Source organism: Cinclus cinclus, chromosome 12 (genome assembly GCF_963662255.1).
Source record: "Cinclus cinclus chromosome 12, bCinCin1.1, whole genome shotgun sequence".
Lineage (NCBI taxonomy): Eukaryota > Metazoa > Chordata > Aves > Passeriformes > Cinclidae > Cinclus > Cinclus cinclus.
The window spans coordinates 1,304,086-1,330,729 of record NC_085057.1 but is presented as its reverse complement, the minus strand read 5'-3'; the positions used below and the strand labels follow the sequence as shown (position 1 = coordinate 1,330,729).

The window sequence follows — 26,644 nt, the reverse complement described above, 5'->3', positions numbered from 1 at the left end:
AGGAAAGCTCTGCATGGGAAGGGTTTTTCACCACATGTGCCTTGTTAAAACTGCAAACTGAGCAGGCTGGGTAATACCACACAGCTGATGGAAACAGGAATGCCTGGAAATAAAAGGCAGCTCCTCGGGTGCTTATTGCTGTCCTGGGCTGGCTGCTCTTGGCATCCAGCTCTTTGTACCTACCTCAGCTGTGTCCATGAGCGACCCTCTGCAGGGTGGCAGTGCCGATGGGAAAAGGCTGGGTTGGTATTACAGCTCCCTTTTACCTCCTCCCTGACCTCTGCTCTTTATTCCAGCACCCGGGATGGGCTCCCACGTTGTTGTTTCCTGAACACCAGCTCCGCTCAAGGAGCGATGGCCACAGGCTGTGGCTGCCAGAGCTGTCACCCAAGAGGAATAATTAGTTTCTCTCTGCACCAGAGTTTTATCCTTCCTACAGCCCATGGTGCTGCTGAAGTACAGCAGCATTCCCTCCTCTGCACAGCTCTCTGGTCACCTCTGTGCCATGGCAGTGAGAGAAAAGATTGAGATCTATTCTGCTTTGAAAGGGCTAATGAATATGCAAACTCTTAGGGCTGAAATATTGCTTATCTGTGTCACGGGGTGTGCACGGAGCTCGTGTTTGTGCTGCTGCCTGAGGATGTGTACACCACCAGTGTGCAGCTGAGCAGCTTAGGGAAGATTTAACTCTTATTTCTATTCTTGACACCGAATCATTAATAAGGTTATGGCCATGCTGGGGGCTTTTCCCAGTCCCCCCTCCTGCTGTGGCAGGGCCTGGGACCTGCTGGTAGGGTTTGACTGCAGCTGTTGATGGGGGTAAATCTCCATCCTGACTGGAAGCAGTCACTGATGATTGTCTCGTGGTTTCAGTGCATGTGTTGTGAAATTGGTGTGATTTGAGATTAAATGTGACCTATGGGCATAGGCAACATGTTCTAAAGTATTCAGAAATGCTGGGGCTGAGGAGCTATTGTTGCTGGTGCCACACTGATGAAACCCCAGCTCGCTCTGCTCCCATTGAAATCAGTGGGAGGTCTGTCATTGCCTTCCGTGAGTGCTGGACTGGATCCAGACTGCACTTCATGGGATGCATTATTCCCCAGGATTAGAAAGGCACAGGCAGTGGGATTCCTCTCTCACTGATCTCTGCTGCTTAGATGTTTGCCTTGGAACTGGCTGGGACATGAAGCACCCGGCCTGTTTTGGGGTCAGCCCAAGGAGGAGATGAGTGGTGTTTGCTCCTGAGGGTCGGCCAGGGCTGGGGTGCTGCTCTGGGGCTGCAGGGAAATGTGAGGGGCTGGGCAGCCCCCTGTGATCCAGAACTGCTGGTGCTGTGGGGGCCCAGGAGGCAGGGCTCTCGTCAGCACTGCCTGTACCAAGTGTTTGACCCACCAGTGCTGGAGTCCTGGTTCAGCAAGGAAAAGCCCAGAGAGGCTCTGGCTCTGCGCAAGCTGGTCAGGACATGGCTGGTGAGGGGTTTTCTCAGGTTCTTGATTTCACACAAACATTTGACCTCAAAGAGAGGTGCCAGTTGCTCCGGGGCTGAATTGCCCTGTGGCATGGGAGGCTGCTGGGAGCACCTTTCCTGCCAGGACCCTGCCACGCTGGCCCCTGGCTGAGCCCTTGGGTGGAGGATGACTCAGGGCCCTGTGGAAGGAAGGGGTGGCCGTGACCCCCCCAGTGCTGCTGGGGAACTGAAGCAATCTGTTTATCATGGAAAAACTGCTCTTTGCAGCAATTCAAATGGAAACTTCCCAGAATGAGTGTTGCAGAGCTTTCCCCTTGAATCACCGGGCCTCCCAAGAGTCGCTTTCTAAGACGATACCCTCGGGAGCGCTGTCACCGACCCTGCCGTGCATGGAGCTCCCTCCGGGCAGCACAGCCACCCTGGATCCCTCCTCGGACCCGTCCCCACGGCAGCAGTGCCTTTCCCCGGGCGGAACAGGTACGGGACCACCAGTACGCAGGTGTCCCGAGTGATGGATGGCACCTCCCAGCCCGGGCTGGAGGCTCCCAGGGCAGCACCCGCTGCTCTCTCACCGGGCCATTTGCCTGTTTTCCCTTCCCTCTGGCTGCCCATCACCCTTTCCATGGCTGGAATGAGTGTCCAGAAGTCACGGGGAATTCAGCCGCTGCCTGGAGCTCTGGTAGCCGGGTGAATAAGGAAGGAGGGAGTGAGTGATGCGTGACTGGCCCCAGCATCCCCGAGGGCTGTTCCCCCCTCCCCACCCCCAGGGATGCAGGAATGCCCAGACTAACCACAGCTGTGTAAGCCCTGAGCAGACTGGGCCAAGATAGCCAAGGGCTGGGTGTCGCCAGGGGTGGCAGCCCGCCGAGCCAGGTAAAGGGCAGGGAGGGAAAGCAGGATAGAGCACCCTGGTGACCCCACTGCCATCCCGGGAGCGGAGCTGCTGGGGATTTTTATCCATTTATTCCTGTCAGCCCCGTGGTGCTTGTCCCCATAGTAACGGAGCAGGCTGGCACTGCAGCTCTCAGTGACATCCCTGCTCCCCAGGGAGAAGCCAAGGACCTGCGTGCTCCGTATCCCCAACTCCTCGGCGGTGCTCAGGATTCCAGGGACAGCTTTGCTGCACTTCGGAGCGTGCCAGGCTTTCCTTGTGCCTCTGCAGCACAGGAAAAAGCAAGGAATTGTTGGCCAAGAGGGAAGAAGGGGCAGGTGTGGGGTGAAGGCTGGCTGGTGGCAGGTCCTTGTCCCCAGGGGCAGCGGTGGCAGTGCCACAGGTGCGTGTGAGAAGCTGCTGTGTGCTGCTGGGGCAGGAACCACAGAGGGGTTTTCCGGGCTCCAGCGAGCACCTGGGCACTCGAGGTCAGGAGGAATCTGCAGCACGAGCCTGTTGAACCCAGCAGCGAGGCAAAGGTGTTTTGAAGGAGAGCGGCAGGACCGAGATCTCTGTTCAGATCCTGGAGCCGCTCGGGAGATGAGTCAAAGGATTCCTGAAACAATTTGAGCTGTGAGGTGCAGCAGCAACAGCACAGCCACTGTCAGCAGCTCCGCCAGGCGCCCTCGGCCAGCTGTTCGTGCTTTCCCTTTAATAAGGCATATTAGGCAATTTCCCATTTAAAAATGTTTATGGGAATATATAAATATTCGCTTATACAGAACTTGCCTGGCCCTTTGTGCGCACAGCGGTGGCGAGAGTGACTGGAATTGTTATAAATCCATCCAGAAAGCTGGAGATGGAGCGTTCAGCATGGTGAGATGGATGTCTCGGAGCCCCACAGGGACTGGGTCCTCCGCGTGCCAGGATGGGACATCTCGCTCCATGGGACGAAGTGCCCCAGTGAGCAGGACAGGGCCACCACAGGGCTGTGTCACATCCCACAGGCAGCGTGGGCAGGGTTTTCCCTCGTGTGATTTCCCAATGACCACAGGAAAAGCTTGCACAGACCCGATCTGGATTTAATCAAAGGACTTTTTTTTATTTTTTTTTCATTTGCTGTCTTATGTGCTGACCACCAAACCACATCCTTCGAGCCTGAGCCCAGCACAGTGAAACAAAAACTAGCAAAAACTAGGCCAGGGTTTTTTGCTATGTATATATATTTTTTTCCCCTCAGTGCATCGGTTGGGTGCAAAGATGGCACAAACCTCTGCTCCCACATAGCCCCTTCCCAGGGCAGTGTGGCATTTCCACCACCCCTGAGCCAGGCACTTGCAGCTCCACGTGAAACCTGGGAACTATCCAGATTATGTGCACTGAGCACAGCGTCAGTGGGAAGCAAGTATAGAGGAATAATGAGTAATGACATGCTGGCAGACCATGTCGGGACCTAATAAGGCACAAGGTGGGGACTGTCCTTGGCTCTCACCCGGTGCTTGGTTGGTTCAGCCTGGCTCTGGGGTCAGAGCAAAGCAGAGGGGCCCCAGAGGGCCCCCGGTGCTGGTGGGAGCAGTGGCTGTGGTGTGACACTATCCCTGGAAGTATCCCACAGCATCCAGGGGTGAGGTGCCTGCGTAGGGAAGTTCTCACGTTCACAGAACAGAGAGCAGCTTTATTGTTGTATTTTGCAAACCAAAACCAGCCGGGAGTTTCTGAAGCGTCTGCCATCCCTGCAGAGAGCTGTTTAGTCATGCCTGGTGTGTGTGCATGTGAGACAGTGAGGGGAGGGAGGCTCGAGGACTTTGCAGAGATTAAAGATTTATGCTGACCCTTGAATCTGATCCAAGGCTACTAATCTGCCCTGATCCTATCATCTGCTCAGGGTGGATCTATTTCACTTTCCTTTATGGTGCTCCTGACTCATTCTGCTCCCACTCCAGGCCAGTCCAGTGGGAATGGGAAGAGCTACCACATATTTGTTTGGGTTTGCATTTAAAGCTCTGGACCTGTAGTGGGTGCAGCTCATAAAGGAAACCAGTGTGGATAAGATATGGGTGAGCTGAATGCTTGGAAACCACTCCCAAACACAAGCTGAAGTGGTTTGAAATCAAGGTGGAGTGATGTACTGAAGGCACAATACTTGGCAGCTACGCCCAGCGTGTGAGAAAGGCATTTAAATCCTAGGTGGTGAGGTAGGCAGGGCACCCCTCGTGCTTCCGAGGGGACAGCCCGTGCCTTGCAGGGTGTGCAGTGCCAGGGAGCTGGGTACCCACCCCTCCTATCCCCCTGCCCTCCCTGCCTCTGTGCTTCGCACCCCGGTGAGCCCCTCCACAGGCCTGCAGGAAGCTGTGCCAGGGGTTCTGCTCCTGCCCTGGCACTGCCCTGCCTGGGAAAGGCCTTGTTTGTGCTCCATCACCCTGAACTGAAAGGCTCCCGATGGCTGCTGGGGCTTTAGTGTGCAAAACAATGCGTGGAGGAGAACACAGACCTGGTTTTTCGGGGCTGAATAGATCTCCTCTGCCTTCACGCTATGAAAAAGTGCGGCAGAAAGAGAAATAGGAGCTTTCCACCACTCAGCTCTTCTGTGCTGCAGCCACACGTGTGTGGAGGAAGGCTGGGGATGCCAGAGCAGCCTGTCCCCCGTGCCAGCCGGGCTGGCAGTGCCCGGAGCCACGGGCAGACAGGCAAACAGCATCAGCAATACGGGGCTGAACTGACCAGGAGCTGCACTCTGGGATATCCTATTTCAGATCCCCTGGGACATCCTGTTCTCCTGATAACTGATGATATGTAAATATAGCAAATGCAAAGCCAGGCACTTTCCTAGGTGCCCGGCCCAGGCTGCTTATAGAACAGGGCTGAGCCCCAGCGGCGCACTTGGAAACACCCATCTGCAACTGTGGCACAGGCAGCAGGCTTTATTTTTAGTTTAAAACGAAGTTCCTGTTTGTAAGGCCAGAAGGGTTACAGGAAGAAAAATTATGAAGTGGGATCATTTACTGCTATTTTCTTTTCACGTGTCCTTCCTTCCTTCCTGAGAAAAGGGATGTAGCACATCGCTATTCCAGGCTGCGATGCTCGCTGGTTCCTGCTCCCTCCGAAGAGGCCCATTAAACCTTGTGTAACAAAAGGCTCCGTCCTCCCAGCCCCTTAGCCCCGATTTCTGCTGCTGCAAGGAGCCGCTTATCTCATGGAAACGAAACTCCGGCCCCGCTGACTCGCAGCTCCTTTCTCTCTCAGCAGTTTTGGGCCAGGGGTGACGGGCAGGGCACGGGCATCCCTCCCTGGCTCATCAATCCCTCTCCTCCCCGCCCCGCTGGGCAGACCCAGGACCGAAGGAAACAACGGGAACTATTCGGTCAGGTCAGCCAAAGGAGCCTCTTTAATGAGCAAAGCACTAATTAGTGCGGTGCGCAGCCCCTCGGCCCATCCCCATCCCTGCGCTTCTCCTTCAGCCGGGATCACCGTGCAAGGGGAGCAGCAGGGATGAGTTTGGCAGGTGCCCACGTGCTTTTCTCCTTCCCGTGCCCTGTTAGGGAAAGGTAATCCCGAGCTGACAGGAGGGAGGCTGCGAGCTGCTGCCGGGAATTCCCAGCCGAGAGGTTCTGAGAGCGCTGGGAATTTTGGTGTATGGATTAGGTTGCTTATATATACTAGAGTGTGAAGGAAACGGGCGGTTTTGCTAATTCCCTTGCACTTGGGTTTAATAAAGCAGGATTTGTCTGGTGGGAAAGTGTAACAGTGGGATTTGAGCTGTGTGAGTCTCATGACTGCTGCTCGCCTGGCTGGGTGGGAAGCAGGGAAGCATAGATTGCATTCTGTTTCTCCTGTGTTCTCATGTTTTTAAACATTATTTGAGTGCCCACAGCTTCAGATGAGCTTTATTTGGGATTAGTTTATTTTAAAAATCCATATGCAGATACTTGCACTAAATTCTGTTTTCCAGAACTGCAGTGCCCTATGTCTTGGGAGAGCCAGGACTGCTCGGTTTGTCAGTGCCTTGTGACAAAGACTCACGGAAACTGAGAAAGGATAAAGAGGGGCTGGCCAGGACACAGGGGGAGAAGAGGCAAGTAAATATCTGGTACAGCCTCTGTAGGCAAATGAGATCTTTCTGCTTCTGGTTTTAATGACAAAGGCCCCAATGGAAATTTAAAATCTGAATCTGCATCAAATCCTCAAAGTTCAGGGAGTTTGGAGCAAGGACTTTGGTCCATTCCATCACTCATCAGAGCTGTCTGCAAAATTCACATCCCAATACTTTTTTCCACTCATAAATTCTGCCAAAGATGCGTGCTTGGATGTGAGATATTTTTCTTCCTTTTCATACCTTTTGCTAATTTAATTCCCAGATTGAAATCAAGTTTTCCATCCCAGACTTCCAGGAGCTGGGATGCCTTGTTTGCAGCTGGGAAGCTTTGCTGTGCCCGGTGGGGTGGGGGGTTGAAAGGTTCACCTGCCTGCAGGTGACCAAGTGAAGGGGAGACCTCGGGGTCAGGCTGCTTTATTGCCAGAGCCCATGTTTTGGGATGTGCTAGGGAACAAATAATTCCAGTGCTCCTGCCCTTCTTTCCCTTATTATTACGAGGTTAAAACCCAAGCCGTTTTTGGGATGTGCACAAATATGCTCCTGATGAGGACCCTGAGCAACCAGGCAGATTTTCTGAGCAGCCTTGAAGCAGCAAGGCACAGCAGCCACATGCTGGGCTCTCCCTTATTCTTATTCTTTTCTGTTTTCTTGGGTGTACAATAAGAGCTAATCAAAGTGATGCTCTCCAGCAGGCTTTTGTGTGTGGCATTACAGCAAAATCCTAAATTCCCCTTCCTGCTCATGCATACAAAGCAGGAAGAACTAGGATGGCTGCAGACTATTTTCAGATGATTTAGCCAAAGAGAAGATAACTGGATGGCTGGAAGAAAGAGCATTTGGTAGAAAATAACTTTGGAGCACGGATCTGATACGATGGTGTGAGGTGCTCAGCTCCCTGAGAAGTTCCTGCCCCATGAAATTCCAACAGGGAACATGACTTCCAGAGGAGATGATAAAGGGTAATACAGACAAGCAGAGCACCCAGAATCCAAGGCAAGAGAGGCTGTGGAGTGGGCAGATTTTTTTCTGATTTCAGCACTGACACACATGAAGTCCCCCTGCTCAGTTCAAGACTCTGACCAGGTGCTGAGGCAGCAGGTGTGTTGGGCTGGTGTAAATCCAGCAGTGTGTTGGGCTGGTGTAAGTCCAGCAGTGTGTTGGGCTGGTGTAAGTCCAGCAGTGTGTTGGGCTGGTGTAAATCCAGCAGTGTGTTGGGCTGGTGTAAACCCATGCAGCTCAGCTGACTGGGAGGCTCTCTGTGCCTGCAGATGTGCTGCTGCTTCCCCCACAAAAGGCAAAGGCATCACCTCGATCTGCCCCTCACAGCTGGAGTGAGTGGGATGCTCCTTCAGCACAAGGTGGGAGAGGCAGTGATGGCTCTGACAACACCGGGGACAACTCCCCAGGGATGCTCCTGCCGGGGCTCACATCTGGATGGACTTTGCTCTGCTCTTGTCCATCTCTCGTGAGCAGCTCGCTGCCGGTAACATCCCTTGCTTTGGATTTATTCGGAAAAGCAGGGAGGAAGGTTTGTGGTGCCTATGTGCCAGGGGAGGGCTGGGTGTGGGTGCTGGCACCGCCAGCCCATGAGAGGGTGAGGATGAGGATGAAGGCGAGGACGCAGCTGAAAGCTTTGGGAAGGAGGATGGCTTTGGTGAGGCTGCATCCCCCTCTGCTGGAAAATCCAAGCAAAGGCAGCAGAGCCGCTGCCCGAGGAGAAAACTTGAGAGGAAAATGGGAAATTACCGTGCAAAGAACACAAATGAGGCCCGGGAATCCGCTGGGACAAAATCCAGTCTGGGCTCTACTGGGGTTCATCCCATGCCTGTCAAAATGAGAGGGTTCTTGCTGGGGACAGCCAGACCCTCTGCAGAAATTGGGACCCACCACATCGGTGCCAGGCACAATGCCACTTGCCAGTGTGGGAATGGGTAAATGAGGCAGGGGCAGCGCCCGGTGCCGTGGCTCGGACTGGTCCTGGTGATGGGGTGGAGAACCCTGAATGGGACTAAACAGAATGGCACGGACGGGCTCAGGGCTGTGCTGCTGGGTTCAGAGCTGGTGCCCAGGGTGTGCCCAGGAGCCGTGGCTGATGGGCATGTGCTGCAAAGCACTCGGTGGGACTGCAGCACCCAACCTGGACTGTGGGCACTGTCGGGAAAGGGGCTGCAGCACTGTTTGGTTATTGCCTGGCAGCTGGGAGGGAGCTCTACTTCAAAGCAGAGGCTGGAGAAAATGCCTCCCCTGGCCTGGCGCCATGTGCACGGTCCCTGGGTGGGCAGCTCGTGGCTCGGGATAACCCAGGACCTCCGAGGAGTCCCTGCTGTGGCTTTCCCGAGGTGCTGCTCCCTTCGAATGTGGTCACACAGGTGTGTGTGCAGAGCTGGAGCCCGGGGCTCTGTGCCTGCCTTTCAGAGCCTCACTTGGAGGCTGTTTGTGCTTACACTGGAAGAATGGGTTTGTTTTCCCTTGTAGATTTAAAATCTAATTTACAGAAAGGGTGAAATGCGGTGACTGGGCTCGCCAAGGCCCTGACTGTGCACTAAATCTGCAAGCGTTGGCCTGGCTTTTGTGCAGGGGGTTCTGCAAGTGCCAAGGTCACTGCTAATAAATCTGACTGGAGGGCCAGGAGAATTTTACTGAACTTACTGCTAACAGCAGGCTCCTTTTTAACTCTCTTCCCCCCCCCCCCCCCCCCTGCTGATTCATGCTCCTGCTTCTTCAGCACTGGGAGATGCCAGCATCCCTAAAGGTCATCACTTGCATGCAGCAGCTCATGCTGGGGAGTGTTTGCCAGCACCTACGAAATCAAAATGCTGAAGCTACTGCCATCATTTATGTTTTCCCTGGCAGTGACAGACAGCTTGCCAGCTGCCAAGATGCCACGTTTCCAGCCTTGGAGACTCCTCCAAGGTGAAGGAGGGGCGTGAAAAGTGGTGAATGAACCCGAATCCAGGTCACCCTGAGACTGGGATTCTCACCTGGGCTCACCTGCCGGCACCCCTCTTTGAGAAACCTCAGTGTCTGAGCATGCACCCCTCTGAGTTGGACCCAAACCATCCTGTCACCCCTGATCCCGTGGCTCTGGGAAATGAGATCCTGCTGCTCACGTCAGGTTTCACGCAGGAGTCACGCTGCTGCCTGCCCCATCCCTGGGGAAGCAGGGCTGTGCTGCCCTCGCTGCCAGCTCCCTCCCCTTCCCTGTCTCTCCTTACTGCAGAGAAGCCTCAGTGCTTTCCTGGGCTGCAGAAAGAGGCAGGATTTTATGGCATCTCCGAGAAAATAAGTTATGGTTTAATTTTCGTGCTGTGGCTCCCTCTTCATGGCAAAGGAATATTTCTGGTTTAGCTCAAGCAGTAACAGCACAACTGACATATTTCTTTTTTCCAGGAAAGAAGTGAGAAATCCTTCCTTTGCCTCCTCGGGTTATTTAATGACTATTTATACTGGCACTACCAAAAATGCTGTATAAAATGACAGGAAGACTGTGAGAGGCTGTGGCAGGTTTAGGAAGCAGTTCTTTAATGTCCATCTCTTTAGAGTGACCACTAATCTTACCCTTTCCTTTAAGGATCTTTAAGATAAGAAGACACATACCTTGTATCTGCTATCATCTGCCTCCATTTCTTTTGATATTATTTTATGTGGGCTTTGAAAGAGCAAAGCTACCTGAGCAAGGCTCCCGTTTGTCCTCACAGTCCTCAGATTCCCCAGACCCAGGAGCTTCCCTTCTCCCTTCTCCCAAGGAGTATCTTGACCTGGGAGGCACCCACAATCTCTAAGACATTTTTCCAATACCCAACTGAATCCCTGGAAGAAAATCAGCATCCAAACGAGCTGGGGGCACGAAGAGTCCGTGTGTGTTTGCCTCCTTCGAGCACGGATTGTGAGCAGGCAGGAGAGCAGAATCTCAGCAATATTGTCACTATTTTTTGGCTGTGGCTCCTTGCTCGGCAGCAGGGGAGGTGCCACACAGCAGGCGTCTCTAACTCATCAAATCAATTAGTTCCTTTGTCTGCGGGAGGAGTCGTTAGCCAAAGACAAATTAAAGGAACGTCCAGTAAGATATTCTATTCTGAGAGGATCTGTCCTATTTTCTCATGCTAATGACAGGCTCCGAAATCTGTGCACAACTTAGCTCGTTATTAGAACTAATTGGTGCCAGGCATTCCATCCTCTCTGATAGGGCTAACCGTGGGGATGAAATTTTCTGAGTTAATGAACCAGAGAATGGATTAAGAACTTTCAAAGTGCAGTTGGTATCTCAGCTTAATTGGAAGGAGTATATTAGTTGGCTTTTTTCTGGATACAAAGGAAAGCTGTGTTTTGGGGTGGAAAAGCACATGCACAGTTGCCTTCCCTGCCGCTGGGGAGCTGGGAATTTCTAATTTCAGGGTGGCAGTGTTTGAAGGCAGCACTTCCCCAGCACTGTGAACCTGAGGAGGGATGGCAATGTGATTTATTTATTCTCGTTACTCCTCCTGAGGAGGGCAGAGACCAATTAGTGCAGATGTCCCCAGGCCAGGGAGCTGCTCTGGGCGTGGTGCACCCTCCCGATGGAGATCCACATCCCCCAGACCACTGTGCCCCAGTGCACAGTTCAGTGTTTTTGTACCCATCCCATTCTAATTGTTCTTTACACCTGTTATACACTGTTCGGAAGAGTAGTGACACTCATTTGTTCTGGCTAGGAAAAAAAAAATAGAATTTTGTGTGGTTTAGAACTTTTCCTTCTGCCAGCAGTGGAGAAGGAGAATCCTTTGCAGGAGTCCCAGACATAGCATGATGTAACCTCTGCTCCATATCCAGGCAGCCCAATCCATTCTTTGTGCATTTTCTTAGCTCTTTAATATTTGTAAAGATAATTTAAAATAATAACAATAATATAGTAATAATAATAATGCAAAAATAATTTGAGAGCCACTGCAGCCAGGTGCAAAACAACAGCTCTTTTCCAACTATTGCCAATCAACAAAAATCCTATTCAACGTCCATTAATAGTCCTTACTCTGAGTCATGAAAGTTTTGCTGCAACATCATAAGAAATCCTGAGGAAAAAGACTGTGCTTCAGGGGAACAGAAAATATTCCTCAGGCATCCTGTAGGTTCCTTTTTTTTTTTTTTTCTCCATTTGCTCCTGCCTGGCCTCACAGTGCACAAGCTGCTGTGTTTCTCCCTGAGAGCTGGAGCTGCAAAATTTATGAATTTGGGCTTACTTTGGCTGGGAATTAAAATAACTCCAGTTACAGTGCTAAGAACCCTGATAAATCACCCAAAAAGTCCATGCAAAATGCATGCTGCTCCTTCTACTCCACTTGGAAGTGCTTCCTGCTGGGAACCAACGTGACCTTAACTGAGCTGTGATAAATGCACCTAGTGGAGCAGTTTGGTCATTGTTATCTACTTGTGGTTTATTTGGCTCAAGCAGAAACATTGTCCAAGCCCATGCAAAAGGCAGGAACTTCTGGAGAACGTCAGGTTATGTGAGGATAACTGGGAATAACGAGGTGAAGAGGGCTGTCCCTTTGGTTTTGGAAGTTCTAAGAGCACACGCAGGGTTTTATATTCCACTTGCTAAAAATGTACTTGGGCTAACTGGAGATATTAGAGTTGATATTTTTAAAATCCTTATTCCTCTGCAAGTTGGGGTTGGATTTGTGGGTGACCGTGAATGCGGGTGGCGCTGAGGGGCCCCCACAGCTGGAATTGCTTCACCACGTCCCCACCATGGTGGGCAACATGAGAGGGCACAGACAGAATCTGTGCCAGGGGAAGGAAGGTCAGCTTTGACATCAAGAAGAATTTCTCCAGGGAAAGGGTGGTCAAGCTTTGGAAGGGGCTGCCCAGGCTGGTGGTGGAGTCCCCATCCCTGGAGGTGCCTGAGGAACGACAGGACATGGTGACAAGGTCTGGATGACAAGGTGGTGTTGGGTCGTAAGATGGACTCGATGACCTTGGGGGTCTTCTCCAACACAATGGAGCCTGTGATGGAGAGAGCAGGGCACAGCCTGCCCCATGGTGGGGTCAGGGGTGTCACACCCCCCATCTTGCCACACCCAACATGGCAGCTCCGAGGTGTCACACCCCTCCTCGCCACACCCAACATGGCGGCCCCGCCCCGTCCCGCCCTCTCCCGCCGCGGGTCCTCCACCGCCAGGGGGCGCTGCGGGGCGGGGCGGGGCCGGCCGGGCCGGGTGACCGCGGCGTCACGTGACGGCGGCGGGGGGAGCCGGGCCCGGACGAGCGCGGGTGTCCCGGAGCGGCCGAGAGCAGCTCCCGGCACGGGACGGGACGGCACGGCACGGGACGGCACAGCGCGGCTCGGCACGGCACAGCCCGGCACAGCCCGGCCCGCAGCGTCCCGGCCCGCCGGAGCCATCGCCCGGCCCAACCCGCAGCGCCCCCGGCCCGCCCGCCCGCCGCCACGATGCTGGCGCTGCTGTCCCGGCTGCTCGATTGGTTCCGCTCGCTCTTCTGGAAGGAGGAGATGGAGCTGACCCTGGTGGGGCTGCAGTACTCGGGCAAGACCACCTTCGTCAACGTCATCGCGGTGAGCGGGGCGGCGGCGGGGCCGGCAGCGGCCTCTGAGCCCGGCCCGGGCCCGCGGGGATGGAGCGGGCATGGAGCCGGGCCGGGCCGGGCCGGGCCGCGGGGAGCAGCGGGGATGGAGCCGGGCCGGGCCGGGCCGCGGGGAGCAGCGGGGATGGAGCCGGGCCGGGCCGGGCCGGGCCGCGGGGAGCGGCGGGGATGGAGCCGGGCCGGGCCGGGCCGCGGGGAGCAGCGGGGATGGAGCCGGGCCGGGCCGGGCCGCGGGGAGCAGCGGGGATGGAGCCGGGCCGGGCCGGGCCGGGCCGCGGGGAGCGGCGGGGATGGAGCCTCGCTCGCTGGGATGGCTGAGCCCGGGGGCTGCCGTGCCGCCGTAAAGCTTTGTGTGCTAGTGGGGGACGTTGGTCCCACAGCAGGGCACGGCCCCACGGCGGGCTCCGAAGGCGCCTTCCCGTCACGGTGTCGGTGTGGCGGGGCTCGTGTGAGCAGATGTGGAGATAACGCTGTGTGTCTTCAGCTGCCGCCTCCCTTGGACTGGTTTTCGGGTAGTCCTAAATCATTTAAGTGTCGGCAGCCACTCACGGTTCTCCTCTCAGATATTTGCTTATCGATTGCTGAAACGGATGTCAAATAATCTCCTTTCTCTTAAGGTACAACTTACCTAAGAAGTACAGCTCACAAGCACAAGCCCATCAGCAGCAAACTGCTGCACTCGGGCCTGCTGATCTGGTGATGTGCCTGGAGCAGGTAAAGGAGGGGTGTGGGAATACTCCTACACGAAGCTTTTCCATTGTTGAACGAGATAAAGAGTGGCTTTGCCTAAATGGCGTGTTCAGCTTCATCAGTGTCCTGCTCTGTTGATGTGTGTGATGGAAGACATTCCAGGAGACAATTTGGGAGCTCCTGAAATGGGCAGCCAGGGTATCTTGGTTTTTCAGGGGGCGTGAGTGACCTGAGTGCAGTGTACCCAGAATAGAAAGCTGATGTTTCCAGCTTTAGAGTGAGCACACATTCAGCTTGTCTTTTGGTTTTTGAGGCTGTGTTCTTAACACAGGAATACTAGTTAGAATGTATTTATTTAAGTGCCGGTCGAATGAGTTACTGGCTGGGAAAAGGACTTTCATTCTCTTGCAGTTATGCATCATCCTTGCACCCTGACAAACACCTTGGCAAAACATAACCAAGCCACTGTGTAGCTCAGGTGTGAGCACTCAGTGGGCTTCCTGATAATCATGGAAAATGGGTTACTTCATGAAAGGTAACTTTTCTCTGACTAGCTGTTAGCTGAAAGTTGCTGGAGTAACCCAGGAGTGCCAGGAGCCTTTTCTTTCACACTCTGCTAATACATCTGGCCTTGGATTTGTAGAAATGGAGCTCTGAGATTGTTGAACAGCCTCAGTCTGTGGCTGCTGAGCTGATAGTGCTTGGAGTGTTTCTGCAGCTGGGGGCTCTCTGCAGGCTTTTCATCCTCTGGAGTCCTCCTGGTGATGGCACCTGACAGAAAAATGCTTTGCTCCTGTATAGTAGCAGCAGCACATGTTTGGGGAGTTACCTGTGAAACTCACTGCAGGTGTGTGCAACAGTCAGAGCTGCAGTAGCTGCACATCTACATCTACATTATCTGTAGTCGAGTCTATCTAAGTTGTCTCAGGGAGAAGTTTCCCTGAGTAAAGCTGGAGTGTGTTTGCAGCCTCCTCTGCGGGGGTTGAACCTTGCAAGGTTTCAGCCACATGTTAGGATCACACCCAGGCATTTATCTGAGTGAGTGCCATTCAAAGAGCCTTGCAAAACCCCGGGGAAGGAGGAAGCTTTTGAGCATGCTGACACATCCTCCTTAGCTGGTTTAGTTTGGAAGCATCAGGTCACATTTCTGAAGTTTTTAATTAGGAAATCTGGTGAGTCTTTACACAAAAATAAAAACAGAGGGAGGGGGTTTGCTCAGGTTTGTGTTGGTTTAAAAAAAACAATAGCATAAGCTTCAGTTAGCAGTGCAAAATCACTTTTTATAGAAGTGCAGTCCATGGTGTGCAGAACTGACTTCTTATTTGCTTCCTTGACTGACTTTAGTTCAGAGTCTGCATTTGGGAATGAGTGCAGGAAAAGAACAACTGCTCTCTGCACGCCAGTTAATGGTTTGGGTGGATGAGGCTGTTGGGATTCCTCAAAACTGAAATGAAAGGAATGACACAGCAAGATGTCCTGTAGGATAGCTCTAAAAGCTGGAGTGCAGACCAGGAACTTGGTGTGGCTTAGAAGGTTGTGTGCTCCCTAGCAAAGGGTTGTTGCCAGTCTTGACAACAGTGAGTTAAATCCAGTATAAATCTCTAATGTAATCTCTGCCCATCAGATCAGGCATATGGGACTAGAGGGAAAACTCAACCAATTTCACAAGGAAGCTTGGTACAAGGCCTGACTGCTGCTCAAGTGAACAGGCCACGAGAGGCAGACGGTCCAGTTCTAGAATAATCCTTTTCTACTTTGGTAAGGGGCTTCCACCACGGTTATTCCTCCAGTGTAAACAAACACTTGATTTGTAATCAGACTAAACAAAGGCCTGGAGAGACAGGACAAGACGGAATGGCTTTGAACTGAGAGCTGGAGAGGTTAGATTTGATATTAGGGATAAATCCTTCCCTGTGGGGCTGGTGAGGCCCTGCCACAGGTTCCCCGAGCTGCTGTGGCTGCCCCTGGATCCCTGGCAGTGCCCAAGGGCAGCTTGAACAGGACCTGGAGCACCCTGGGATAGTGGGAGGTGTCCCTGCCCACGACAGGGGCTGGCACTGGATGTCTTGAATGTCCCTTCGAACCCAAAGCCTTCTGCGAGCAGTTTGATTAGACCACAACGTTAGCAGTGAGATCTCGTTAGAGCTGGATTCAGCTAATGCAGCTTCTGCTTTTCTGAGGCTCTGCATTAGTCACTGTCTCTAATTAGATATTAAGCATAAGTTTTCCATGTGCGTGAGTAAACTTGCTCACAAGGGAGGATATCATTTCTTCCTGCTCCTAATTTCCCTAATGTGGATGGCCTGTGGCTCTTATTCAGAGAAACTGCATGTCATCCCAGGATGGCAGCTGGAGCTGTGGGCTCCTGCTCCAAGCCCTGGACAGGGCCATTATTTACAGACTCTGCAGGACCTTGTGGTGTTTGCAGCTCGTGGCCATTCCTGGCTTTCCCTCAGCCCAGGGAGCTGTGGCTGTGCTGCTGTGGGGAGCAGGAGAGGCGAGGGGGCTGCTAGGGCTGGGTGACAGCTGAAACATGACTCAGGTAAACTGAGCCTGCAGGATGGGGCACTCCTGCAGCCTCAACGGCGTGCTTCATGCAAGAGTGGCACGTCCTGGGCTTTCTGCAGAAGTTCTGCCTGATGCCTGGTATCGAGGTTGATCCTTGATCCAGGTGTTTGGCACTGCAACAGCTCATTAGTCTGATAGTCAGGGAGCAGAGATCTGGAGGAGTGGGAGGAAGGTGGACTTTTCTGGCACAGTTATCAGGTCCAAGAGCTAAACTCAACATCTTTGTGGTGACAGGGTAAATAAGGTCCCTTTTTAGGATTTGTGTCAGAGCCTGAATTAGTGTGGTCGGTTTTTCAACTGTGGAATATCTGGCAAGTGTTGGAATGAGACTGTGGTTTCTAGAGAGAGACAATTCCTGAAGTGCCTCTCAACAAAACATTCGTTTGGCCAGCTGGGAGCTGCAACTTCCTTCTGTTCTCATGACTGTTAAAAGCAACTTTGACTTGAAGAAGCCACACCAGAAAAGTGCAGGAAAATATTGCTCTGAAGAGCTCCACTGCTGTTTTAATGCCTTCTGAACCACCCAGGTAGGTCATAAATCCCATGTGGTGTCACTTCATACACACAGTGGCTAAGGGAGCAGGGTGATAAAATTTGAGGTGTTTCTTAATGACAGAAGTCTCTTGAAATGTGTTGCATCACTTCATTAGCTAATAAAGCTCCTAGGAGGTGACTCAGACCCTTCCTTTGAGGTCCTGCTTGCTGTACCCTGGGTGGGCTAAAACTGGTGACTGAAATCAGAATCTCCTTTTTCCATCTTGGTCCTGGGTTCCTCTAGAGCCCTTTGTGAGCAAGCAATGACATCTGGATAAAGACACTTTCTTGACTATCATAAGTGTCCTGAGCTCTTACATGACTGACTTCTAGACAGACATTTGCCTGCTTTATGGTAGATATTTGCTAAGCAGTCCATGTCCTTTGAAATATTCAATTAAAGTCAGGGCTGGGGAAATAAAAATGCCTTTTCTTGCATTATACCACTGTTTTGGTTTCTGCAGGAGTTGTTCCTGGAAGTGCTGTTGGGAAGCCTTTCAGGGATTGAAGCTTCTAATCTGGAGTTCAGGCTTCTGATCATGATCACAAGGAACATTGAAGTATTTGCTAAAGAAGGAAGCTGGACTGTGGAGAGTTGATTTGTCCATTTATGATGCAGTGCTTGGTTGAGGCTATGAGTGTTGCAGAGGAGGCTTAGTGTAGGGGTAGCTTGATATAATGCTAAAATTGCACTGCTTTTTAAATATTTTTTTTTGAGAAGACATTTTGGAGACATGCAGCATTTTTTCTTAGTGCAGAAAGAAAGGTTTAGGGATGAGCAGCAGGGTTTAATGTAATACTCTGGTTCAGGTGGATTGGGAGTGTCCTGGCTGGATTCCATACTCCACTGGTGTTGGCTCCTAGTTGGTTAAGCTTGTTTGTGATCTCATCTAGCTGCATGAAAAGTATTATGATCAAAGATAAAGCAATCTTTGCTGTGTAATAACAAAGTCTGTATGAAGAAATTGGTCCTATAACAGTAGTGAATCATGTCAGCTTTATGAGATGCAGACTAAAGGCTGCCCTGACCTTCTCTGATGGTACAAAGAATGTCCTTGTGCAGGCTGTGAATCAAAATCAAGCTGCTTAGGGGGCTGGCAGTCTGGTAAGAGTTGTCCAAGGCCAGGCTGGACAGGACTTGGAGTAATCTGGTGTAGTGGAAGGTGCCCCTACCCATGAGGGACTGGAACTGAGTGGTCTTTGAGGTTCCTCCCAGTTGAAACCACTCTACCATTCCATAACTCCCTGGAATTTGAGTTTCTGGCTGTACGTTATGGTTATGGAGAGGCAGATGAAGAAACCCAAATGTGGTTTTGTTTGGTTTGTGCTTTTTGGACTCCAGACAGATGGAAATGGTAGGCTTAATAAGGTTGTTGTAACATTAATTAAATTATAGAAGAGTCTAAACTCGCATCCTTTGTACACTTCTGGAATGTCAGGGGGTGGCAAGTTAAACACTTGTCCTAAGTTTTCCTCTGGGAAATGAACTGTACCTGTAGCTGGTTTGTTCAGAAATGCTGCAGTCTGTGATTTAGTGCTGCTGCTGATCCAAGGTGAGCTGAACCCAAACTGATGCACAGAATAAAGTCCCTTAGTTTGGTCTGGATGCAGTTTTGCTGCTCTGAATAATCCTTATCCAACATAAGTACTCATCTGGGTCAGTGGGTTTGAGCTGCACTAAAATTTCATGTTTGGGGTCTCCAGGAGCTTTGAAGAGAGCATCTCTTAAGCCAGGAGGCTGAAGGCTTAGTCCTGTGGGTTCTTTGTGCATGAGGCCTCTGAAATTGGCTCTGTTTAGTCTCCTTGTCCCTTATCTCCCACAGGGCTTGGAGTTAACTTTGTTCGGTGACCTTCGGCTTGTGCTGGTGCTGTGTGGTCTGTGTGACCTCGGGGCTGAGGCTTCCATCAGGATCCCTGCTGGGACAGCTCCTGCCCTTCCAGGAGCCCTGCAGGGAGTTCAGGCTCTGCCTGGTGGGGTGGGCAGCAGCGCTGAAAACAAGGCATTGCTGGACTTGTCAGCAGCTACTCCTGCTGTCCTTGAGAAGTGTTTGAGCAATGCTGCTGTGTGTGACAACAGCCAAAGGCTTTCCCATCGGGAATTGAAAGTATTGCTGTGCATATCAAACCTGTTTTAAAGCTGGTGTTTCAGAAAGAGAAAGCTTCTTAATGTGAGCACAGGGCGATAGCACTGAGTACTGTGCTCTGGGAGGGAAGGCTGATTCAAATGGGGTGACTGCTAGTAAAAGTGTGTTCCTTTTATTCTGCTCTTCGAGTAGCTTTTGCATATGAATACTCTAAGTTGAAGCTGAATTCCTGGCTTTTTTCCTCTGAGGAGGTAGTAAATAAAAGCCCTCTAAATTCTGAGTTTAGAGAACAGTTTCTGGGCCAAGACAGTTGAATGTGGTAGCAGAATCCATCAAAAGGGATCACTGTCTGCTGCTAAAATCCTTTACAATCGTTTTAACCAATTTTTGACCTGTCTTAAAAGAGAAGGTGACTGCCAATAGCTTTCTTTGGGTCCACTGCCTGTGAGCAGAGAACACCCACAGTCACATCAGGGGAAGGTCTTTGAGATGAAGACCTGAGCTGACCCAAATGTGTCTGTCAGCTCTGGATTGTCCCTCTGCAAAGCAGAGAGCAGGCAGCTGAAACTCAACTGAGCGACTGCAGTTTTAAGGTTTTGAGGTTTTAAGCAAGTCAAAACAAGTTTGGGGATGTGCAGCGTGGGTAGAGAGCACTTGGGAACGAATAAGATGCAGCAGCTTTCCTGAAGATCCTGTAAAAGTTTCCCTGTGGTGGGTCACAGTAATTTCAACATTACGTTAAAAATGTGGCAAATGAAGTGCTGCTCCAGTCTGCAGGAATCTGTATCCTGAAAGAGCAGTGGGAGAACGTGAAATTGGTGCTGAACAGGCTGCAATTAGTAGGATGACTGGCACAGTGAGTGCTGCAAGGGAGGGCTTTAAACTCCTCACAGGGATGGGCAGGGAGTGTTTGGACAGCCTGGAGCTTGATGAGGATCATGATAAGGTTGTTTATGGGTAAGAATCAGGGGGAAAGCCAACAAGGCTGATATCCTGCAGGGAATCTGTTCTAGACCACCCAGCCCAGGATGAAGAGGCACCAAAATCCTAATTAAGCTGCTGGGAGAAGTGTCACCATGGCTAGGCCTTGTTTTCATAGGAGACCTCAGCTTCCCACATGTCTGCTAGAAATAAACCCAGCAGGGAGGTGATGAGTCCAGGGAGGTTCCTGGAATGTGTGTTCCTATTGATAAGAACAGCTCTCTAGAGAAGGATCTGGAAGGATCTGAGTGGGAATAGTTGGCAGCATCTGGGGTAAGGCTCAGCAGCGCTGAGATGGAGGCTCAGGGGGTGCTTGGGAGTGCTGGGATAGGAGCTGTGAGTGTGGGGTGTGACTGTGGAGGCAGGAATGTGGAGGCAGGAATGCTGTGGTGCTTGAACAAACCGTGGCAAGTGACCCTTCAGAGGCAAGATTGGTTTGAGGAGCTGACCTGAGCTGCCCCAGCCATGGCAGCACAGCTGACCATCCGCTCTGAGCTGTGCTGGCCACTCTGGCTGCAGTGGGCAGCTCCTGGGCTGGCATTCCCACTGGGCACCCACCCTGCCATGGTAGAAGGGGTAGAGTGGTTTCCGAAGCAGTGGTGCAGGGTCTGACCCAAGCTCCTCGTGCAGCCCTGGTCCTGTTGGCCACACTGTTCCTGATACAAGCCAGGAGCTGTTGTCCTTCATGGCCACCTGGTCGAGCTTGGTTGCTCCTTGCAGCTTGTGGGCAGTCAGACCCTAACTCTGGGGTGGTGTGTCTGCTGCAGAAATCCCAAAAGGCTTTGAACCCCGGGCTACTTCTCTGGGCAGTGTCAGGGGAGAGATGCAGACTTTGCTGCTGTGATACCAAACCCTAATTAAACAACTGAATGCTTTGGGATCAACCCTAATTTTTCCAAATGTGCTTGACTGTCTGGTTCTATTACACATAATGGATGTAGTGAGCTTCCTAATGGCCACTGTGGCTGATTCACCTTCTGCCAAACAACCAAGGGAGAAATTTGTAGTAGTGTTGAGAACTCTTGTTATGGCTGCAGGAGATAGTTGGGAACTTGGCTCTCAAGCTGCTGCAGATGGAAGTGTTACAGACAGTACAACATCTGCCACTGGAGCAGCTCTCCAGTGCAGTGCTGTCAGTTCTGTCCCAGCTGGGAGTGGTGCTCAGTGTGTGCTGGAAATGGGCTCAGACGCTCTGGAGCTGCCTTGGCCACTGTGGCTGGCAGGAAGCTGACCCGTCAGGTCCTTCCACTTTGCAGCCTTTAACACTCCTCAGGGAGTCACCCCATACCTGTAGGTTGGAGCTTCCTGCACAAGAGTGATTTATTACTGCAAATGCTGGCCAGAGAGCTGCTTGCGTCACAGGGAGCCCTTCTGGATATTTCTAGCTCCCAGGTAACTGGGAGATCCTGACGTGCAGACCTTGGCTCCAGCAGAAGCAGTGGATGGCTCTTTTCCTTCCCTTGCCCTGGCTGTCCATCTGTTAAGCTGTGCAAAACACTTTCCCAGGTGACTTTGCTCCCCTGGCTGCCTCAAGGATTAAAAAACTGTTTCAGTGCTTGTGTGAAGTCAGACAACTCATTTCTCACAAGCTCCAGTACACATGGATTTAACACCCCTGACTTCTTGGCTGTAAAACCTTCAGTTTGAAGGCAAATGGTTAGAAAAAGCTTGAGATATTTTACTATGTAAACCAGTTGTGTCAGATAAGCACTAAATTTAACTTGTTCTTTTTTTCTTTTTTCCAGTCAGGTCAATTCAGTGAAGATATGATTCCTACTGTGGGCTTCAACATGAGGAAAGTTACAAAGGGTAATGTTACAATAAAGGTATGTTGCCATTGTTGACTGTTTTCTTTAGCTTCTAGTTTAAAATTTACATGTTTGCTCTGTTTTGTTTCCAGCCTTGAGGCAAATATAGAAAACTGAAGAGGCTCAGCTAAATCTGTCGAGTAGCTTAAGAAGACATTTATGTTTATTTATGGAGTTTGTGCAGTGAGAATCTGTGTGTGATTCCCAGGTTCATGGACTAGTTGAAGCACTGTTGTGAAATGCTGTCTGGCTTAGATCTGAGTGTTTGAGGCCCAAAGATGCTGCTTTCCTGCTCATCAGTTTGCTTAAGGGAAGGTTTACATCCAAAGCAAAGCTTTAAATGAACACATTGTATTTTCTCGTGTACCTCAGTGTGTAACCTTCCTACCCAGGATGTTCTTGCCTCTGGTGCAAGGTGCTCCAGTTTGCATCTCCTGCTGTTGGGCCCTAAGCTCTGAGCAGCTGTGCAAGAGATTATTCCTGTTTTAACTTGGGAGAGGTCAAGCAGCTGCTTAAGGACAAAGGAAAAAACTGTTGTGATTTCTTGTCTTATCTTTGCCTGACATGTTTAAACACAGTGCATGGCTAAATGGTCTTTCTTCCCTTGCCTTAAGATTTGGGATATAGGAGGGCAGCCCCGATTCCGGAGCATGTGGGAGCGATATTGCAGAGGAGTTAATGCTATTGTGTAAGTGTCCTTCCTTCACATGTGCTTCTCTTCTCTGGCAGCCTTCCTAACACTGCATGCCTGATTCTGTAGTTCTCCTTGTGATTCTGAACCTGCACTGCACCCACACTGACCTTTTTCACCCTTAAGTTCAGGGCTCAGGATGGGTTATTTCGTCAGTGTCTGATCTGGAGCACTAACTCCTCCCTGTCTGAACTGAGTGGCAGTGCTGTCTAACTCAAAGCATCTTCCTTCTACTCTGCTCTTAGAGAATTTTTTTTTAAAAGAACTTAAATCTTTGCTCAGAAGTGCTAGCTTTGTTTAAAGCCTTGTTGAATGTGCTCAAAGCTGGGAGTGTGAGGGAAAGAGCGATGTTTCTGCAGGAGCTCAGTGTCACTGACCTAACCTGAAATTCTCTTTAAAGCTACATGGTAGATGCTGCAGATCGTGACAAAATAGAAGCCTCTCGGAATGAGCTGCACAATCTTCTAGATAAGCCCCAGTTACAAGGAATCCCTGTAAGTAACATCACCTTAAACACCATTCAATGTCTCTGAGGAATATGCATCACTTGAGCAGCTCTGAACTCTGCCGTGAACTCTGAATTGTAAGGCCCAACTTTACTGCTGAGTATAAGCATGAGCAATACCTGCCCCCAGTGCCTTAAACCAATTTTTGACCTTCAGTGGTCGTTTTTCATTAAGTGCTCACAAAACATAATAAATACAATTGAAACAGTAGTTTGGAGGATTCCACAGTGTGAGTTTGTGCTGTTGACTGCAGGTTAACCACAGTGTGGTACAGAAGTGCAGAGTAAGTTTGAGGAATCTCAGATGAGTGTCTGCAATGTTCTCAGATTTATCAGCTGATGTATTCTCTTGCTTGCTCTTTGCACAGAACAGTTTATTTGTACCCCCTCTTTCCCTGTGACTAGGTCAGTCTTTTTTCTTGATCTGGCTTAACAGTGAATATCTCATTCTGTTAGATTTAATAGGCAGATGCAGACTGCTCATGAGACTGCTTTGAAATTTGTTGGGGTTTTGGTTGGGGTTTTTGTCTGTTTGGTTGAGGGTTTTTTAAGCAAAGCCACAACCATTTCCTTCTCTGGATTTCAGGTTCTAGTACTTGGAAATAAGAGAGACCTTCCTAATGCTTTGGATGAGAAACAGCTAATTGAAAAGATGTAAGTCTAACCCTTGCTAAGAAACATTTCTCTTGCTCAACAAATTCATGTACACAAGGTTGTTATTAGATCAGGAAGCTTGCATTTATGAGTGGAAAATCCAGCAACAGCAGGTAACTGAATATTCTACAGAACAAGTTGTGTGGGGAAGGGGAAGAGGAGCAGTTGAGTAAGAGTTCCTTGTGTTAGTGAGATGTGTGCTGAAATGCTCTTTCTTTCCTAGGAACCTTGCTGCTATTCAGGACAGAGAAATCTGCTGCTACTCAATTTCTTGCAAAGAGAAGGATAATATAGGTAACTATTAAACCATTGAGAATTATGAAGTGTTATTCAGAGGGTGGATTGGGGTGATTGTAACTTCTTAAACACAAGCCTCCTGTCTTCAGGAAACCAGGAACAAATCAAAGACCAATGTGTGAGTGCACTGGTTAAATTCAGCATAACTCCTGATGGCAGTCAGGAAGCCTGACTGGTGTTAAAGTTTTAGGGGTTGTAGTTACCAAAGAAGTCAGTCCCTGTGAAATCTTGCTCCTTTCTTCAGTCAGTTTGCAGGAAAGAGCTGACTAGTCCATTAGCTTGGCCTAAATGATTTTATACTTCTGTCAGGTGCTCTCATTGCTCTCACCTCTGCCTCACTTAGTGAGGATGCCAAGTGCTTGCAGCAAGTTTTTCCTCAAGTCATTCCCTTGAAGTAGTCACCTTCCCTTGCTGTGTTATCAGAGCAGTTTGTGTTGTGGCATCTGCCAGTCCCTGCTCCCTGCAGCCAAACTGCCTTTTTCTGGCACAGACATCAAATGCTTCAGAACTTGTGGAGTTTAAAGCAGAGACCATGTCCTCTGTAATCTCTGGTGTTTGCCATAAGCTTTGTGAGTAAACTGAGTCATCTCAGCTGAGTGAAAACAGAATTTAACACACTTTCCATCTTTTTCCTGATGGCTGCCACAGCATTAACACTGGTGCATTTCCAGGGTAATAGGAGTTTACTGATGAGGAAACTTCAGGGTGATGCTCCCAGGAGAAGCTCTAAAAGATACCAAGATGGCTTTATAGGAAAAAAAAAAAACTTCTTTCTAGGAAAACTGAATAGTCTGTGGAACTGTTGTGGTATCCAAGAAGCCCCTGTCACCTTAGCATCAGTTAAAGGTTCAGACATGATGGATGAAAGCACAGACTCCTTCTGTGGAGATCCACATGAGGCTCCCAGCACAGCTGAGCATCACTGAGGCTCTGGGGAAGGAGCTGCTGGAGGGGAGCCAGAGCCTTTCCCTTCCTTAGGAGAGCCTCTCCCAGGCAGGGAGGAGCATGATGCCCTGTACCACAGGGCTAAACTGCTGTGTTCTCATCAGGGGAGGAGCTCCAGCCTGGCTGAATAGAGCAATGCTGATCTAAAACGAATTATTGGAGCCATAGTGAAGTGTCTGATAAAGGAAGATCTTTTTCCTGGAGATGGACACAACTGAGGAACCAGGATGTGTGGGGCAGTGCCACTGTCATTGTTGCCTAAAGAATGCTGGGCGGTTACAGGATCAAAGCATGGACAGCAAGCATCCTAAAAAAAATCATTCTGTTCATCTGCCCTGGGCCATCCTCTAGAGGAGGGCTTGGATATTCCTGTCCTGTGTTTGGGACACTGGAATACCAAAGCCGTGCCACTTACACCAATACAGACACTTGAATGTGGAATTTCTCTTCTCTCTCCCTGTAGATATCACGCTTCAGTGGCTTATTCAGCATTCAAAATCTAGAAGAAGCTGAAGTCTTCCTGGAATCTCCAGTACCAGTTGGCCATAATCTCAATTGTCCACTTCCCTCCATAATGAGATACTACCCAAAAATCCTGTATCAAGAATCTGCCTTTTCACGGTTCATCTCTCATGTGCACTGCTGAAGACTTGTATTCCTATTCTGTCACAAAACAACTAGAGTTGTCATGATAAAGTCAGCACAAATATTTATTTTACAACCATCTGTGGTGGGAGGGTTGTGTGGGGGGCTTTTTAAAGAAATATCTCTACCATGTTAACTACGATGGTACACTCTGTTCTGGTTTTTCAGGGCCAGGTTTTTATATGATTTTCAGCAAGTGTTTTATTTCTAGTGTTTAGTGGCTTGAAGATGCTGATGCTTGACAGCATTAAGATTCTGTAAGATGCCACATACAGTAGTTAGAAAACATTTAAGCGTGAGTTGTGGGATACTGATTGATCTCACAAATGCATGTGATGTGTGTATGTAAGCAGAGAAATGGAAACTGTTTGCAGAGGGGAGCACAAGGCATAGATCAGCATCACTAATCTACAGCTGAGATCCCGTCACTTGAACAAGAAAACTCTCTTGATGAATTAGGAAAGTCATCTGTTTAAAATCATTCTGTTGCTTCCGTTTAACATTTATGTGGGGGATGGGAACGGACTGTTCTGTCAAACTTTCAAAAATCGGAGTATTCCAGCATGAAAACGAATCGCTAGGAACATCAGGCTGTGTTCAAATACATTTTTCTATCTCCAGATACTCGTGGTCTCTCTCTGAAACCAGAACATGTATTCTGAGCAGCTGCATGACACCCCAATTACTGATGCTCTTGTACCGAGGCAGTTGTTGACCTTTAGCACAATCTGTGTGTAATTGTCAGTGTCTCTCCTACTCCTGGAATGGCTGGGCACAGTTTCACCTGGTGCTATGGAATACCTGGGCTATTGTGACAACTCTAGACCCGCCTGCTTTCTCCATGTAACCATGTGCAAAGCCTGTCAGATGCAATGAAATGTTTTGCTGTGTCAAAGCACAAGAGAGCCAATGAATTGATCCTGTCTCTTGACTAGCTCCTGCAGCTTAGGGAAGTGTGTGTAAACCCGAGACTGTAATGTTTCTGTACCTTTCCTTTCTCAGTGACTTCAGCATATTTAAAGGGACAGCCTTGCTCAGACTGGTTTGTTCATCCAGCAGTGTCAGTGTAGCTCCTGGTGTGTGCAGGTCCATGGTGCAGCTGCTTGTGTTGCCTCACACTGTGTGTGATTTCTCACCTCCGTGTGGTTTGCATCCCGTGGGAGCCTCGGGCTGGGAGCAGGTTCAGTGCCCCTCAGCTGTGACAACCAGTGTTCGTGCAGACTGCCAC

General features: G+C 50.3%; 1 protein-coding gene across 1 annotated transcript; it reads left to right on the top strand.

Annotated features, from left to right (window-relative positions):
- Positions 1-12,718: 12,718 nt before the first annotated feature.
- On the top strand, positions 12,719-26,036 carry ARL8B (ADP ribosylation factor like GTPase 8B). The gene is made up of 7 exons (XM_062500536.1): positions 12,719-12,985; positions 21,617-21,697; positions 22,294-22,367; positions 22,771-22,864; positions 23,462-23,529; positions 23,753-23,823; positions 25,235-26,036. Exons 1-7 carry the CDS (start codon positions 12,863-12,865, stop codon positions 25,282-25,284), a joined length of 561 nt encoding a protein of 186 aa, XP_062356520.1. The 5' UTR covers positions 12,719-12,862; the 3' UTR covers positions 25,285-26,036.
- The last annotated feature ends 608 nt before the right edge of the window (positions 26,037-26,644 follow it).

What these genes read in the sequence shown, in the direction of transcription:
- ARL8B (XM_062500536.1), top strand. Translation starts at nt 12,863, where the DNA reads ATGCTGGCGCTGCTGTCCCGGCTGCTCGATTGGTTCCGCTCGCTCTTC. An exon ending in CCTTCGTCAACGTCATCGCG is followed by an intron (nt 12,986 to 21,616) that starts GTGAGCGGGGCG and finishes TCTTTTTTCCAG; the next exon opens with TCAGGTCAATTCAGTGAAGA. An exon ending in AGAGGAGTTAATGCTATTGT is followed by an intron (nt 22,368 to 22,770) that starts GTAAGTGTCCTT and finishes TTCTCTTTAAAG; the next exon opens with CTACATGGTAGATGCTGCAG.